Below are 18,778 nucleotides of genomic sequence, written 5' to 3' on the forward strand. Positions count from 1 at the left end.
GGGGGGGGTATTACGTAGTTGTCGCGTGTAAAAATACACGTTGTCGCAATCATCTGATATTGTGTTTTTCTTTCCCTCCTCCTGTCTCTCGTATGCCACATGACATGATTCGTTCATTCCTCGCGTGTAACTGGGGTATGCAACCGTGCTCAACTTTTCGGATTTTGTGTTCGGTGCTCATGTTTTAATGTTTGAGGTCGGGATGTGTTGTCTTGAACGCATTTCTCATTGTCACGGTCCTTCTTGCTGCGTTACATACCTTTTCCAGGCATTGTTGTTGCTGGAAATCCCCAATTCCTTTGAGGACTCCATTGCGCATGCGTGCAGTGAACTTTTCATAGTGACTTCCGGACTGAGCACATACGATTCCTTTATGATTCCCTTGGAACCGCCTCTCTATCTGTGATAGTATTCGTCCCAGTTAGGTGTGACGTTCACTTTGTCACCTTTTGCGAGGCTCCTATCTCGGAAACGAAGCCTCAGTCGTAAAAATGGAACTTAGACTTTTTGCTTGTTTTCGTGTGAGGAATCACCTCCCAAGCGTTGTAAACGACCTTTAGAAACACCCTGTATAGATATGCAGAATATGGACATTACAAATGTATGTAATTAAAAAAAACATAAGTAGTAGTAGTAATAGTAGTAATGTAATAATAATAATAACAATAATAACAAAAATAATAGCAGTAACAATAACAATATTATTATAACAATAATAATAATAATAATAAAAGTTTTTCTGTGTGACTAGTCGCCTGAGAAGAAATCCTGCGGACCAAGCTCTTTCCAGAATCTTCAACGTTTTAATATGTTGTCAAACAGAAAAATAAATGTCAATGGCAACACTGATTCTCTGCGGTGTGGTCAAATATATTGGATAGAAATCCCATTTGCGTGAGCTCGCAGCATCGAAATGAGGTATTTATGACAATAACCTTATTAAGAAAAGTTAATCATCTCGACATCCTCAACACGCCGTTGTTGTTTTTTGGTGCTCTACGGCACCACCCTATTATGGATGCATCTGCATAATCTTTTCGGCTCCGGAGAAGGTTTACAATGCTCCTAACTATTAGCGTATAAAGTTTCAACGTAATCAGCGAGATTTATATTCTATATCGCTGCGGAGAAGAAGGCAACCCAAATGGCACACTGATTTATGCGTCAAGACCTTCTATCACAATGATATCTACAGACACACAAGTGCAAATTTTACGCATAAACGCATTTTGTTGCCACTTAACGTGTGAAAACTTTGCATGCACATAACTGGAGTCTTGTTATCAATTCTGTGCCGTAAGTCATATTTTTTCTGTTCTAATCATGCTATGCATAATGCATTGATCTAGTTTGTGAATGGACAGGAACCAGGTGACGTTCGGAACGCTTGGTTTGCACAGATTCCCTGCAGGCGATGTTTACTCTACAAACATGTGAGAGAAGTTCTTGTGAGGCTCCGTCCGAAAGGTACAAAGTACAGACTTGAAGTATAGTCTTGGCGGAAGTGACGTCACCTAGTACAGTTCGAAAGCGCCAAGAACAGAAGCACGCAAGTACGCAGCTCTCAGCGCAGATGCTTGGTGACTAGGTTACGTGATATCCACACTCGTTTGTTCATTTGTTTTAAATCGCGGAGATAGAAAGCTAGCAACACGGGCTAAATATCCGTTATGGGTCAGCAAGTTGTTGGTTAAAGTTCTTCTAATGTGTGGAAATGTATGTCTACGAACATTTGAAAATGCTATGTGATTTCTATGGTTATAAACAAGTGTTTAAAACGCGAGGAAAACAACGTGTTCTCAGTTATATCTGCTGATCGTATTTGGCGCTTCGGTCGAAGTGCAATTCCAAAGACTTTCACTTCCAGTCCACGGCTTGAAGACCGCACTCCAAGACCATACTCGGAGGATGCTCGCTTCAAGTACGGGCTTGCACCTTTCGGACACGGCCAGTGAGTGAAGTTACATTCCAGTACACGCGTGTACGTCACAAACAAAACAAAAATAAAATTAAAGTACAATTCCACGTAAACGAACCGTAAATCTAGATGTTCTTTATTTTCGGAACATTCTGCTCATACCTTAAACTACATAACAGTTGGGCTGAAAAGTTCATAGGCTGACTCATAGATGGCGTTACTAGAATTAAATCCATGTGATTTTTACTTAGTACTAACCTTCAAAAGATACGTGTATAAATTTCACAGCTGCCGGATAATTAGTTCGTGAGATATAGCATTGTGAGTGAAGCAGCTTTTGTTATTGTGAAGAAATGGATAAAAAAGAATTTCGTGTGTTAATAAAGCATTGCTTTTTGGCGAAAAAAAATACTGTTGAAGCCAAGGCTTGGCTTGATAAACATTATTCGGACTCTGCACCAGGAAAATCAACCGTTGAGAAGTGGTTTGCTAAATTTAAACGAGGGGAAATGAGCATCGAAGACGATGCACGCAGTGGACGTCCCAAAGAGGCTGTTACCGACGAAAACATCAAAAAAGTCCACATAATAATTTTATGATCGTAAAGTGAAGTTGATCGAGATAGCTGAGACATTAAAAATATCAAAGGAACGTGTTGGACATATTGTGCATGAATATTTGAACATGCGAAAGCTGTGTGCAAAATGGGTGCCGCGCGTGCTCACAATCGATCAAAAGCAACAACGTTTTGATGATTCGGAGCAATGTTTAGCGATATTCAACCGTAATAAACACGAATTTTTCCGTCGATATATTACAATGGATGAAACATGGCTCCATAACTACACTCCAGAGTCCAATCGACAGTCAGCCGAGTGGACTACACGTGATGAACCGAATCCAAAGCGTGGAAAGACGCAACAGTCGGCTGGCAAGGTTATGGCATCAGTATTCTGGGATGCGCATGGTATTATATTCATCGATTACCTCAAAAAGGGCCAGACCATTAACAGCGATTATTACATAGCGTTGTTGGAGCGTTTTAAAGGATGAAATCACGAAAAAACGGCCCCATTTGAAGAAGGAAAAAGTGCTGTTTCATCAAGACAATGCACCGTGTCACAAATCAATGAAAACGATGGCAAAAATTATATGAATTAGACTACGAATTGCTTCCCCATCCACCATATTCTCCAGATCTGGCCCCCAGTGACTTTTTCCTGTTTGCAGACCTTAAAAAAAATGCTCGCTGGAAAGAAATTTAGCATTGATGAAGAGGTAATCGCCGAAACTGAGGCCTATTTTGAGGCTAAAGAGAAATCGTACTATAAAAATGGCATCGAAAAATTGTATGACCGCTATAATCGTTGTATCGCCCTCAAAGGCAACTATATTGAATAATAAAATCGAATTTTGTCAAAAAATATTTTTTACTATGTTAGCCTACGAACTTTTCAGCCAAACTGTTACATCACTAAAGAAATATGTTAGTAGGAAGCGAGTCTGCGCTGTAACATTGCAGAGAACGGTCGGCGCGGGAAGCGAGATTTGGTATTCATGCGCATGCATAGAGAGGCTACTGCGCATCCTTTATAGGCACCAATGTATTGCTTCCACAAATTGTAGGCCCGCTGACTAGCTTCTGAATTCAGGCCGAGTCACACGGAACTGGATATCCAGTTAGTTGGCGCTGAACTGGCTACCTGCCCGGATGTGATGACTGCCTGGCTGACTTCTTGACTGGTTTGGAGGAATATGACATGTTCTAATTGCTACGGGCTTTCCTCGATTGGATTCTGTGGAACAGCCAATCAGAGCAAACTTTGGCTATGTTAAGATAATCTGGGAGTTTGCAAAGGAGCGTTTTTGTCTGTGGTTTCCGAGTGCTAGATGTATTTGTCTCAGTTTCTCGAAAAAAAAAAGTAAAGAGATGTCGTGCAGTGCATTCGTGTTCAGTTCATTAACATATATGTATTTATGCATGCAAAGCGATGAGATGTGTACATGACAAATATGATTAGCTAAAAAATTAAAAGCCCGACCCTGTGGCCGAGTGGTTGGAGTCTAACTGCACACGCGGCCGCGTGCAGATCGTGTTTTCGCGTTCGCTGTTTTCCGTGTGGCAGGTAAGGCAAAATACTCTTGAGTTGAATTGAGCAAGCTCTGTTTTGGAGTACGTACATGCTAAGTGAGAAAGACTAGAAGGAAGACAAACATGCCGGTACAGAGACAAAATACGTTGAAATTTATTTTTCGTAGTGTAAAATCTAGACCTACTTCGCTGGATTTACATAAGTGGTTTCATAACACGTACGGTGTGACATCGAACCAAGTTCAAAGTTTTGAAATTGATTACTATCGAAACTGTGTATTTGTGAAATTTGTAACTAAAGTTTTGGGTGAGCGATTATTAAATGATTATGGAGCCGAAGTGCCCTATTATGATGCAGACGGACGGCATAAAATAGATGTGGAATGGGCAGATCAGCAGAGTGTTTTTGTAAGTGTGCATGTAGTGCCAGACGAATTAAGCCACGATGCGATTTGTAATGTAATTAGTGAATACGGTGAAGTGCTGAACGTAAAGGAAGAGAGGTATTCAGAAGAACATATTTATAGAACACGAACGGGGCGCATTGTGTGTAAAATGGCCCTGCGGAAAGCAATCCCTTCGTACATTACCATACAAGGAGACAGGTACTGGGTAACTTATTCTGGTCAAGTACGTACGTGCAGTGGGTGTGATTTGGAGGGACATAACTTCTCAGAATGCCCCTCGCGACAACCCCGCGTTAATAGAACTGGACGAGTCCCTGTTAATTTGACCACTGGAACGACCCCTATGGTATCCCAACCTACAGTACTTCCAGTACTGACAAGACCCCAAAACTCGAATACAACATCAAGAGAAGAGGTCAATTGCCATAGACCCAACCCCCATTTCACGAATGAAACAATAGACACACCCGCTACGGATCCAGAGCGTCAAACACAGTTAACACCAAACGACCCAAGCCAAAAGAAGAGCACCGAAAAAGACAAAATACATAACGAACAACAAAGTGAAAGTGTAGGTGAAAATGAAGAGAGTAGCCAACCTTCCAGCTCCAACTCCAACCCCTTAACAACATTAGATGGACCTGACAAGGTACAACACACCTCAGGAATTCCCTCACAACTCGGAAATGAAGCAGACAAGAAGATAGAATTCCAGAAAGTAGACACCGGCACAGAAGGTGGATCCGGGGATGAATCGAAAACAGAGGATGAATTTCCGGCAATTAACTCGGATAAAGGACAACGACGCTCTTCAAGACACAAGCGATCCAGACCACGATTCGTCCCGCCAATAAGCAAGAAGAAAAAACCCGGGGGAGCTCTGCCTCAACATCCACAGGTATCTGCGGAGTCCTGAGTCCACACCCATGGGTATCTGCACTAACAGAAGAAAGGAAGGAGTGACCACCCCTAGTGTAGTATCCAAAGTTATTTGTCGTGTGCGTCATAGAAAAAAAAAGAAGAAGAAAAATACTGCAGGTGTACATTCTATAATATTTCTTCGAGAGAGTGGAGTGGATACTGACAACACTAAACATGATTATAAACAGGTTAGTTAAAAAAAAAAATAGGCAATGTACCTAAAGGTAACAGTGTTAATAGTACTAAATTTTCCACAAACTGATTTCGTGGACTGAGTAGTAATGTTGAGGAGGTTAAGTAATTTTTGTAAGAGTGTAATGATTGTGGTTATAAGAAGGACTTTTGATAGGGGACTGATAGGTATGATAGAGTGATCGAGTATATATATTTTTTTTTTGTATATATAAGTTTCTTCTTTTTGTAAAGAAGATCAACGATTTGTACCACTCTGTTCCATTTACTTGATGTGGTACTTTTGTCATCTATTGGTCTTATTGTATTGTGGAGTAAATGTCGGGTATAATGGTTACAAGGAGAGCCTTGGCAATAAGGGGAATTCAGCGTCCCTGATAACATGTAGGACGATTACAATAGATATGTTTACAACACTCAGAATAGGCACGATTAACATTAACAAACTACAAAACAGGAATAAACAAGAGGCGCTGGGTGACTTTTTTATCCAGTCGTCTCTCGATATAGCCTTTCTCCAGGAAGTTCAAGTGATAAATTTTGAACTGCCCCCATCTATAGTAGTATATAATAATGCAAATTGTCAGGCTACGGGGACTGCGCTTCTCGTGAAAAATACGGTGCCCATCACTAACGTTGTGTGTCATCCTAATGGGAGAATTATATGTGCGAAAGTGGCAAATGTTTGGATATGCAATATATATGCCCCATCAGGTACAAATCAGAGATCACAGAGGAACAATTTTTTTGCGACAGATGTGGCGGCTGAACTGCAAGGTGTAAAGGAACATATCATTTGTGGCGGCGACTTCAATTGCGTCTTGCTTCCACAAGATCAACGTCCTGGTTTTGCAACATCTAATTCCCTCCAAAAATTGGTGTCTGGTTTTAAATTGGTGGACGTTTGGACAGATAAATATTTTGATAAGCAGGGGTATACTTATATTAGAGACAATTGTGCGTCCCGGCTAGACCGGTTCTATGTTACCCCGGCACTGCGTCAGAAAGTTACTTCGATTTCTCTTACCCCTACATGTTTTTCGGACCACCTGGCGGTGATAATGGCAATTAACATTGATCTCCCCTTAGTGCCTAGGGGATATGGGTATTGGAAAATGAATACGTCCATTTTGTCTGATGAGGAATTTAAACGAGCATTTCATGAGCAATGGAGATTTTGGGAGACGCATCGCCTTCGACGTACTGACATCCTTCGGTGGTGGGATGAAATCCTAAAACTGGCAGTTAAACGTTTCTGTATATCATTCTGTAAAGAGAGGTCTCGTGACTGGAATAATAAATATCACTTTTATTATCGTGTGTTGCGTGAATTAATAGAAGAAGCATCGGCAGGACGACCGGTTCATACGGAAATTAAACGTATACAAGCAATACTCTTAAATATGACCGCCCACAAACGTATGGGTGCAAAAATTCGAAGTAGACTGCCTCAGTTTGACCCTGAAGAAGCGGTGTCGATTAGTCACGTGATACAAGAACGACAAAATGCACAACGGAAACTCATTACTGGACTCGCAGATGGAGCGGGTAATAAAATCATAGCACCTAAGGACATACAACGTACAATATATGAGCATTATGTTCGGATGTTTTCGCAGCACCAACCTGCCAATTCAAATTATGATTCTGTTGTGGATGCAGTTACGGAAGTACTTTCCGATGATGATAGAACTAAGCTTGATGAGGATTTCACATTCGAAGAAGTATATAAAGCGGTAAAAGCGGCAAAGCCTTTCTCCGCCCCTGGTGTGGATGGGCTTCCTACATGCTTCTTTCAAACATTTTGGACGCTAGTGGGGCAGACTTTAACTGAGTGGGTCAACGCGGCCTTTCAGCAACATAAAATGGGCAAGACTTCCAAGACAGGTATTATAGTATTAGTACCGAAATGTGCAAAGCCGACAGAGATCACTCATTATCGCCCCATTACACTCCTGTGCACCGACTATAAAATTTTCACACGATGTATGCTTGCACGTTTAATGCCGTACTCAAGCAACTTGGTGGGGGACATGCAATATGTATATGGTGAAAATAAAAACATTTATGCAGTGTTGCAAACGCTTCGTGAAGTGGTTACCAGTAATCATAATAAGAAAAATTTAAAGGATCAAGCGATTTTAGCTTTGGATTTCGAACGTGCATTTGATTCGCTGAACCATAATTACATGTTTCATGTTTTCCACAAAAGGGGCATACGGGGGAATTTTCTCTCAGCACTGCAAGGGTTATATAACAATGCTGAATCGAAAATACAGATTAATGGGTTTCTGACAAAATCGCTTAGCATTGTCACAGGTGTCCGACAGGGAGATCCGTTATCCATGTTGGCTTTTTGTATTTCCCTAAGTCCCCTGCTTGCCTCTCTGGAAGCACGGTTACAAGGAATAACTATTCTGTCAAAGTCGCTAAAAGTTTTAGCTTATGCGGATGATGTCAGCATTATAGTTCAGTCATCTGTTGACGTGGACACGGTTCATCAACTAACGACGGAATTTGGAGTGTATTCAGGCCTTCACATAAATGTAAAGAAATCCTGTTTGATGTTTTTAAATAATTCTCCACCACACACACCAGTTCAACACTTCCCTGTTGTAAACATTGTAAAAATACTTGGTGTAGTATTTACGCCTTCTTTGCAAGGAATGATACAAGTAAATTATGATCGAGTGATTGGGAGTGTAAAAGCAGTGCTACAAATTAATAAGTTTCGAAACATTAGCTTGCAATCACGAGTCACGTTTGTTAATGTGTATGCTCTTTCGAAAGTGTGGTTTATAGCCAAAATACTTCCGATGCGAATGCTGGATGTAACAAAGCTGAAAAGTGCAGTGAACTGGTTTGTTTGGAATGGGCAGTTGTTACGTGTAAATCACGAGACCTTGTGTTTAGATAATGCTGGAGGAGGCTTGAATCTTGCACACGTGCACCACAAGAGCCAGGCGCTCCGCATTCAAGCGGACATAGAGACGATGATTCAGAGCCCTGATAGCCTTACAAGTCATGTTCTTCGAGACTGCTTGGCCCATATACAGTTGGATCCCCCCATAAACGTGACTAACCTCCCCCACAACCTTAGGTACCTCCGTGATACCTTAGTAGAGATCTGCTATGGCTTGTTACAAACTCCTACCCTGCCTGTTCCAGTGGTGTCGCACATATACAGAAGAATGCGTGTAGCGTCTCAACAGGCTGTTAAGATCGTTGCAAGACACCCGGAAGGTCGTTGGCCTGTGGTGTGGAAAAATATACACGCGAGGCATCTCGCCACAAGAATACGATCGGCGTGGTTCGTTATAGTGCATCAAATACTGCTGACTCGAGTGAAACTCTATGATCTGCACATGGCAGAGTCATCATTATGTTTAATATGTAACGTGCCTGATAGTTTAGTGCATAAGCTCAGTGAATGCTTAATAACCGCTACGTCATGGAAATATGTTGCGAAACTCGTAAGTGTCATCTGTCGTACCAATGAGAAGAATATTACAATTGATCATCTTCTGTTTCCCAATTTTAGTTATTTCCCTAAAAAGAAACAGAACAGTGTATTGTGGTTACTGGGGCAATATGCTTGGTTTGCCTCTACTTATCAGCAAGTTGACTTTCATGAACAATTTGTGCATTATTTAAGGCACACATTTCAAAATATGTCGGCAAACAAAAAGAACAATGTCTATGCGAATTTTCTAAATGTAATATATCCTAGTATGTAAAACCTGTATAGTAATCATGACAAGTTTGTTATAATCAGATGTAAATAGTCAAGGGAAAAAAAAAAAAAAGTGGTTAGCGCATCGCGCTGCGACGCCAAGGGTCCCGGGTTCGAATCCTGGTTGGGCTTGGTTGTTTGTGAATGTCCAGTCCATTCATCAATTTCATCATTTCATCACTCATCCCCATCTTCGCAAATTAGCCGAGAGGCACAACACGCGAAGTAAAATAAACTAAATCAATCAATCAATCAATAAAAATTAAAATTCTTATTATTACAAGTGTTTAATAAACACAGACTAGTTAATTTAATGTTTGACTTATTTTTGTGTGTGAATGAATCCTGCGAATCTCATGTATGAATATGCATACACGAGTTCATAAAAAATCTTGTTCGGTACGCATTGATTAACATACTTTTTTCGAGCAAATTTCTAGACCATACTTTTCCTTTATAATTTTTAATAAAAGCACAAAGCAGTATTTCTCCTACAATATTCTTCAAATTGCTACTCCATCTTTAAGCCGGCTTTAAGACGAAAGTATTTCCTTTAGCATTTATGCTAGCATAAATGCTATGTAAATGCTTCCCGGCTAGCTTTTGCGATTGCAATGTACTGTATAACGTATACAACATGAAAGGCACGTCGAGTTCCATCATCTATGCTGAGTGCACGCTGTTTACATTTGAAACAACTAAAATATTCTTCAATACGTGTACTATATACGTTATAAAATATGTATTTAAGCAGCGTCATTGCTTTGTACCTAATAACGTTTTATACGAAACGTTATTCCTCTCGGTTGAATTGTTATTGGCTTTTAAAAATGTGAAGTGATATATTGCTTACATCTTACGCAGCCGCCATTACAACTTCACTCGTGGCCTAGATGGAAAAATAGTCTATCGACAGGTACACTGATAAGTATTGTGTGAGGCGAAAACTATAGCCTGACAAGTTAAGTCCCGAAATGCGCAGATCGCTGCGGAGCACTTCCCATTACGTCATCCTCCCCACCACTCTTCTACGTACTGATCTGGCCTTGAGACTACGAGTGGTGCTAACCCAGCAAAATTAAGCTAAAACAAATATGACAAACGATTTTTACTGTGTGGATTGACAGTGCATGCTCATATCAGATTATCAGTGGTTCATTTGATTTAATCCGGTCTTCGAAAATGCGTGGGGTGCGCGGATCATAAACTGTAGTATTACGCACGCGCGTTAAGGTTTATAACGAAGAGGAACTACAGGGCGAATGACTTCATTTTCTGAATGCGACATCGAGCAGTGGCCTGTTGTTTTAGAAAGACGAGTGGGGTGGGGGTTCTTTTGTTTATCGTACAACAATCACCACGAGAAGGCAATCTGATAACACGCCTGCTTGTGTTCTTTTTTAAAGCATTGAACTATTCTTGCTCTTTACACTTGGCTGCATATTTTTGAAATGCAAAAATCAAATCATGCCGGGTCCAACAAAATCCACAATCTGCTCTGGAAAGCCCCTTAGAGGACAGGTCAGAGAAATTGTTTCAATGTTGCAACATATTTGCGAAATCAGAAGGAGTTACATAAACTTAAGTATAATGTTGTGGAGTCCACAAGCGCCACCACGGGAGTATCTAAATGGATGGTTTCTCAAGTTTTAAAAGAATTGGATTGGACTGATTTGTCGTTTTAACTCCACTTTATGCACAGTAAGGCTAATCGGGACTGGACCTACAGTCTAAAGTGGGATCCGAACCACTATGTGCCTCCACCGGGAATCGAACCTGGGATCCCTTGATTACAAGGCGACGACGCTACCACTGCGCCATCGGGGAGGCCAAGTTTTAAAAGAAGGAAAAGAGTCGTTGGCGAAAGGTGAGCTGAATTTCTGTACTCCGACAGGTAGAAAACATCCCATGAAAAAGGGAATACAAATTTAGTTGAAAATCCTCAGAAAATTTCGCTCCCTCCAGGTTGCAACACTGCGAACCAACGTCGCTGCAAAGAATGGAGTGGGGAAATGTGGTGTGATATGCGCAACAGCTATTTGCAGCGTCTTGTTTTTAGACTTGTCAAGTTATAGAAAATGGGTAGCCAGTCCAGCTCCAATTAGGGCATACTTACTGGAAATCCAGTTAAATGTGACGCGGGCTTTACTGCCGCAAATGTTGTGAATCTGAGCGAGCTTTACCAGATATTGTTTATTTTCGCCTGCTTTTATACTATATATTTTCGTTTTGTTATTAAACATCGATTAGTCTATCTGGTCTGTGCATATCGCCCTAGGAATGAGCCTCTCTAACCTACCCCTCTCTTCCAGCCTGCCCCGAACGAAATCTTCTGTTGATTCTCTGCAGTGTCTGCGATAAGCGGGCTTTTTTTGCCCCAACACTATGGTAAACCTTATCTACAAAGAGAAGTATACTGTCCTACACTTACAAGGGAGGTTATCTAAGTGTCCCCCTCCGATTTCCATGAAACTTGGCAGGTGTATAGAGGGGCCCAAAGGAAGAAATACGTGTTTTTTTGTTTCGGCTAAAAACAGTTTTTAGTTGGCAAAACCCCCCTCAAATGTCAAGATGAGGACAGATTGAAGTGGGGATCTGACCCCTGTGTCCCCCTCTTGTATCCTTGGCTATGGATATCACCTATATGATATCTAGGTGATGCTTGATAGGGTTATGGTTCCCGTGTGCGGCTATTTTGATGCTCCGTTACCCTGCTTTAATCCGTCTATTGTTATGCCCATGCCAATCCGGGAACAACGGTGTCTATGAATTCGACATCTCTCTACAATTGCACAGCGTTTGGTACCGACAATCATACAGTTATGTGCTGTGTGTGTTCCAATTATAATTATATGAGCGTGTTGTTCCTATGCCAGATTTACGTGGTTTCGGAGTCAGATCCCCACTTCAATCTGTCCTCATCTTGACATTTGAGGGCGGTTTTTAACCCCTAAACAATTTTTGAGCCGAAACAAAAAAACAGGTATTTTTTCCTTTGGCTCCCTCTATACACCTGCCACGTTTAATTAAAATCGGAGGGGGAGACAGGGATTCAGATCCCAACTTCAATTTGTCCTCATCTTGACATTTGAGGGGGGGTTTGCCCCCTAAAATAGTTTTTTAGCCGAAACAAGAAAACACGTATTTCTTCGTTTGGGCTCCTCTATACACCTGCCAAGTTTCATGGAAATTGGAGTTGGACACAGGGGTCAGATCCCCACTTCATTTTGACATTTGAGGGAGGGTTTTGCCCCCTACAACAGTTTTTTAGCCGAAAGAAAAAAACATGTATTTCTTCCTTTGGGCCCCTCTATACACCTGCCAAGTTTCATGGAAATCTGAGGGGGACACAGGGGTCAGATCCCCACTTCAATTTGTCCTCATCTTGATATTAGAGGGAAGGATTTTGCCCCTAAAACAGTTTTTTTTAGCCGAAACAAAAAACACGTATTTCTTCCTTTGGGCCCCTCTATACACCTGCCAAGTTTCATGAAAATCGGAGGGGGACACATATAATCTCCCTTGTTAGTTCCGAAAACAATCGCCGCAACTGATTCTCTGATTTGAAACAATTTAGAACGTCATCGTCATCCATCGAGCCATAACAGTTTACTCCATTATCTCCTTCTGTAATGCCAACATTTAGTAAGAAACATGATTTCAAATGTATGCCGTAAATAGGAAACAAGTAAATTGAGATACGCTCTCAATGGTTGAATGGTTCGGAAGGGTGTTTCTAAGCATGTACATAAAAGAATATACCATATGAGGGCGGACTGAAAAGTGTTGAGCCTAACGGAGAAGAGAGGTAGCTAGGCAAGTCAAATTATATTTTTGATAGTGTACCTCTCTTCATTAGTATCATGTCGCATGTTCATGTTTCTAAAGTTTCTCGTTCTTTTGTTGCAGGATCTTCATCAGGTTCAGTGATTTGTTGCGTGCGGTGATCAAATAACGTCATCTCAAAGGAATGTCACCATCAGAAATCCACCAAGATATGTTCAATACTTTACACGACATTGCCCCTTCATATGCCACAGTCAAATGCTGGTACAAGAATTCAAGCATGGCATGGAGACAGTTGAAGAAGAACGGAGGTCCAGGAGACCAGCAACTACCACCATCATAGAAAACATTGACCTTGTTCTGGACGTGATTATGCAAGATCACCAATTGTCAACACGTCAAGTAGGAGACAGATTGGGCATCTCATAGCAGAGACTCGATTACAATTTGAAGCGAGAGGGTTTGGCTTCTTAAAAGTTCATGATCGATATGATCTTCTGACACCTGAGCAGAAGCGCCCTCGGCACAAGATATCAAGGGAAGGGTTTGAAGCAAATGTGGACAAGTTCCTTGCTCTATCCATTGCTATTGCTGGGTCCACAACTATCAGCCGGAAAGAAAAGAACAATGGAAGCATGCATCAACTTTCACACCGAAGAAGGCCAAGGTCACCCGTTAGCCGGTAAGGTGATGGCATCAATTACCCGAAGTGTCTTGCTGATAGACTACTTTGAAAGGGGTCACACCATCACCGGAGAGTATATGCTGACCTACTGAAATGCCTCAGAGTTCAAAGCCAAGAAAAGAGGCCAGGCATGCTGACCAGAGGAGTCCTCTTCCACAAAGACAATGCTGCCGCACTCACCCCAGCGGTTGCCATGGTAACAATCCATAACTGCAGGTTCCATTTTAGTTGGGCAACGACAATGTCGTCATTCAAGCCGTGGAGGAGTTATGGTTCGAACATGATTGGATAACGGAGCTTCAACACCACTGAAGCAAGTATGTAGCACTTGCGGGTTATATCTGTATCTTCTTTGGTTTTATACAGGCTCTAAACTTTTCAGTCACCGCTCTTTTAAATATTGAAAGAAAAGTGGATATGCCTGGATATCTGTTGTTGTCCAGAACGTCGGCCCGAATATGTCCCTTGGACATTTGTGTGCTGCATAGGATAAGGGTTTGTTTCCTGTCTCAATTTGGATACTATAGGATAAGTGTGGGTTGTTCTGCCACAATTTGGATACTGTAGGATAAATGAGGGTTGTTCTGCCACAAATTGGAAATTTTTGGATAAATGTTGGTTGTTCTGCCGCAATTTGTGTACTGTAGGATAAGTGAGGGTTGTTCTACCGCAATTTGGATACTGTACGATAAGTGTGGTTTGTTCTGCCAGAAATTGGATACTGTAGGATAAGTTTGGGTTGTTTAGCCACAAATTGGATACCGTAAGATAAGTGTGGGTTGTTCTGCCACAAATTGAATACTGTAGATAGAAACATCAATTTAAGCTGCAAATGCTCATCTTCAAACCAAAAGTTATCAGCAATCTAATACCAACAAATAATCACTCCTGGAGCACACAAGATGCAAGTTTTAACTTACCTGACACTTCCAACAGAGTTCAAAATAAAACGGCCGCACTAGAAACTTCTCGGTGAGCCTTAACAGCTCAGTCTTGTCCCTGGGCATCGGCAGATTCTCTTTCGCTTCAAAAGCCGGTACCACATACACAGTTTTATCGTCCCTCCTGGACTCTTGGAAGAGCCTGTTCTGGAGGGCGAAATTGTAAAAATCCTGTCTTAGGTCCACGTTGGGAACCATGTCAACGTCGATCACTAGCACAAACTCCGTGGGCGTCCCCCTGCGGGCCACGTTCCTCAGGAGGTTATTGGGGTATTGCCTGCCTCCCCGGGCGTAGTTCGTCTGAGTGGGGTACGCCTGGAGGTGGTCCAGAAGGCCTTCGCAAGGAGGTGGGGACGTTGGCGGGGACAAAGGAGGTCGGCTTCCTGCAGGGAGTGGGGACACCATCTGGAAAGAGACGTTGAGGCGGACGCCTGGGAAGCAGTTGCGGAGACCGGCGATGGTCCACAGTGCCTCCGAGATCTCACGGTCTTCGGCGAAGACAGCCACGGACACCGGACCCTGGGGGTAGGAAAGAATACAGTCAGTACTCAAGAAGGATACTTTGCCAAAACAAGTACCATATCAACTATACATTTAATATTAGTCTTACAGTTTTGCTTACGTAGAGCTTCCTCTCTCTCGCCTTTAGTACGAGCGGTCCTGTGTTCAGGACCGCTGTGAAATTTCGGAGCTGATCACCATTGTAAGGACAGTTGGGGTGCTACTTGAAAGCGTTAGTAGCCAGAAAACAGCGTCAGAGAAATGTAACTTGGCAGGTCCTGACCAAAAAGGACTGTTGGGCCTCGGAATGGTTTCTTAACTTTGGTTACATAAGAAGGTAACTATCCCTGCGCTATGGAACACGCCATGAAAGGTGTGATTTGATTGGGTTTGTTTGGCTTCGCTTTTCTGGTACACCCAACGGCAAAAGAAACAGTAGGCGAACTGTCCACCGCCATTTTAATTCGATCTGCATTACACATTGTGATGACAATGAATTGAAATAATGACGTCAGTAAGCAGAGAACAATGTCTGCTACGAACCAACATAGTTTCATTCCTTAAAACAACACAGGAATGTAGCATAAAAAAGTAATTAAAAATAGCGGCAATGCCTACGATTATTTTTGCCGTTGATTGTACTTTTGGCTAATTGCCAAGATGAGGATGAGTGATGAAATTAATGAAGGGACACTCATACATGCCCAGGCCGGAATTCGTGCCCAGGTTGTATGACGGTCATTCTTCTTCATGACAATGCACGATACCACTGAGTCAAGAATCTCGTGAGAGATACGGGAACATCCTGCATACTGCCCTGACATGAGGCATTGAGAGGGAAACGATACCATATCGGATAATTAGATATGCTTTAAGGCAGTCATCGTAGGACATCAACAAAGATGGCAGCACCAACAGTGTACGATGCTTCTAACAAGCGAGGTAGTAAAAGGTGGACATGTAGGGTGATATATATATGGAAGAAATGTGAGTTTTCCCCCCCTTGCTTTTGCAATACAGTGTTTGGAAAACTGTATATATATTGCCATGATGTTCTATCCATCTTTTGTACATCATGCTATTATTTGAGTAATTCCATTCTAGTTGATTGTTGTTGATGAATTCTCTTGAAAGGAAAAACATAAACCAAACTCTTTTTCTGTGTGTGTGTGTGTGTGTGTGTTCACACCATACAATTAAAAACACTAACATTGAATTTGCATAATTTTAATATGTTTACACATGCACATTTGCTGTAAGTTAATATAAACACTGATACACTGATAATAATAAAATAGGATTTTCATAAGCAGCAAAAGAGACAAGTTTTCTAGTCGCAGAAACGGCAAACCATATTTTTACAAATATCCATAAAGTTATAGGTAATTAAAATAAAGGAGACTTAGCCTACCTGCCAGCGTTCGATGAGAGGCACAAGGTTATAAAGATGCCTGACGGAGCACTGCGTCACGAGGGCAATGTCTGGAATGGTGGCTGGAGGCCGCGGCTGGGGTAGCTTGGTCCCTGGAGCCAGGTTGCCGACTATCTGGTACTCTCCGCTGGTGTCCAAGACCCGCCCCTGCTGCACGGCCCGAACTAAGGCTGCAAAGTCTGCTTCAAGCTGTGTGGGAGAAGGAAGATAGGTGCATTAGAAGCGAGTTTATGAGTTTAGCAGAGATCTGAACAATCATTCTAATATAAAAACAAATGAATGTCGGAGGTTTGTGGCTACAATGGAAATTCCTTGTGAAAGATTCCCGGACTAGCAGAGAGTGTTTCTTTATAATACACATATCGTTCAGAAGATTCACAGCATAATAGGAGGACACTTGTGTGTATGGTCGGGCGCGTTGAAAGCTGGACTTACGAAATCGTCATCGACGGTCTTGGGTTCGAATCCTGGGGTGGGAAAGGGTGTTCCTTAGCGAGTGCCCTTCGTTAAATTCAACTAATCATTATTCATCCTCATTGTCATGATTAGCGTAATGAGTTAGAAAATCCGTGTGAAATAAGTAGCACTAATACATTTTATATTTCCATATGTCCAGTTTGGGTTACCTTTTCACTAAACAAATATCATTCACCTCTAACCTTCTCTAATATGCTTTATAAAATAACATATTAAATCACTATTATAACATTGAATTTCTGAAAATTACATGAATATCTTTTACGAACCTTGGAAATTTAATTATTCTCACTGTTTTTGTAACAATAAAAAGCAAAAATTTCTAGAGGAAAGGGAGGGGTATACAGCCCTTCTGCATCATTCACCATTATAGGTCTTTTCTAGTCTTACCCTGATGCTGGCAATCCAGCACGATAAGAAACGCAGCAGCCTGTAGAACGAGGTGCGCATAGTATTTCCTCCCGCCGCGTTGTACCTCTCGGCGCCACCGCTGATGTCCGGTTGGTTTGCAGCGTAATCCCCGCTCCCCACTTACCAGCATGAGGATCGGCCGCCGAAAGAGTAGAAAATACATATAACACCAACATACTCGAGGACTATGCCCATTCCAGTAATTCATTATTAAAACATAACGTGCAACACTTAACCGCACCTCCTAACAAGATAAAACCATGACATCGTGAAAAGAGATTTAGGAAGATGTTAAGAAATGAAACTTCGAGGAGGGGGAGAGGAGCTAGGCAGAGATAAGTCGACTCCTTCTCGTCATCTTTCTGGCTATGTGCCTGAAGGTTGCTTTGATGTGCGATAAGCTCTATGGGAGGTACAGCCTCGGACACTTCTGAGTTGAAACAATCCCCTTTATTTTCAGTGGTACCATTACAACTCAGAAGTGACCGTGACTGTACAATAACATACAAATTCTGATAATTCGTTGGCAACATTACTAGGATTGCACAACTGTTTCTCCTTCTAACATTACATTAAGAGATAGCACCTGCCGGCTTCCGTGGCTGAGTGGTTATCGCAACGTGACAGGGATTCTAGGTTCGAATTTTGGGTAGGCTACTGATTGTGTTTGTTCCATATTCATTTCACCAGTTCATTAGAAATCACCACTCGCCGCCATTATGCTAAAGTGGCAGAAATGCGACGTGAAATAACTATGAATATTTGTTACATATTGCGTCAATTATCTGCCACTTTTGATTAACCAACGGTAATGTGACTAAAAACATTAAAAAAATGTTTGATGTAGTGGAAACTGAGACCTAAACAGCAATTCAGAATGCTCCAGTAACCTTATGGTAACACTCCAGTTACAAAAAAATTCTTCCACCGCATATAGTGCGCGCTGTCAACGATCTGTAATTGCAATAAATCTGTAGACATTTTCTCAATGCATATTTCATTAGTCGGAGTTTCACTGAAAAATCTTTCACACTGCCACGACATAATGACAACAGCATTTTTTATAAAAGAAAACAATTGGTTATGATAGTTGCTAAGAAATGCAGTGCGTTGGTTAATATCCTTTCACGTTATGCAATGCGTCCATCTGATGTGTGACTGGCTGCGTAGCGGCAAGGCGAGGTGGTGTTGGCTTCATCGGACACAATGTTTGAAGCACGGCTAAAAATCACCAGTAATCACAGAGATTGCACTAAATCACCATTACTAAATCACCATTACG

The 18,778-nt window shown here is 41.7% G+C and overlaps 1 protein-coding gene across 1 annotated transcript in view; it reads right to left on the minus strand.

Moving 5' to 3' along the window:
- LOC145980711 (beta-1,4-glucuronyltransferase 1-like) overlaps positions 1-18,778 on the minus strand; it is a 1,164,154-nt gene that overhangs the window by 36,261 nt on the left and 1,109,115 nt on the right. Inside the window, exons 3-4 of the mRNA XM_083113777.1 lie at positions 16,588-16,797; positions 14,655-15,194 (exon numbers count right to left, since the gene is read on the minus strand). Of these exons, the coding sequence (XP_082969903.1) occupies positions 14,655-15,194; positions 16,588-16,797 (750 nt within the window). The remainder of the gene's footprint in view (positions 1-14,654; positions 15,195-16,587; positions 16,798-18,778) is intronic.

Source organism: Lepisma saccharinum, chromosome 28 (genome assembly GCF_977018435.1).
Source record: "Lepisma saccharinum chromosome 28, izLepSacc3.1, whole genome shotgun sequence".
NCBI classification, from domain to species: Eukaryota; Metazoa; Arthropoda; class Insecta; order Zygentoma; family Lepismatidae; genus Lepisma; species Lepisma saccharinum.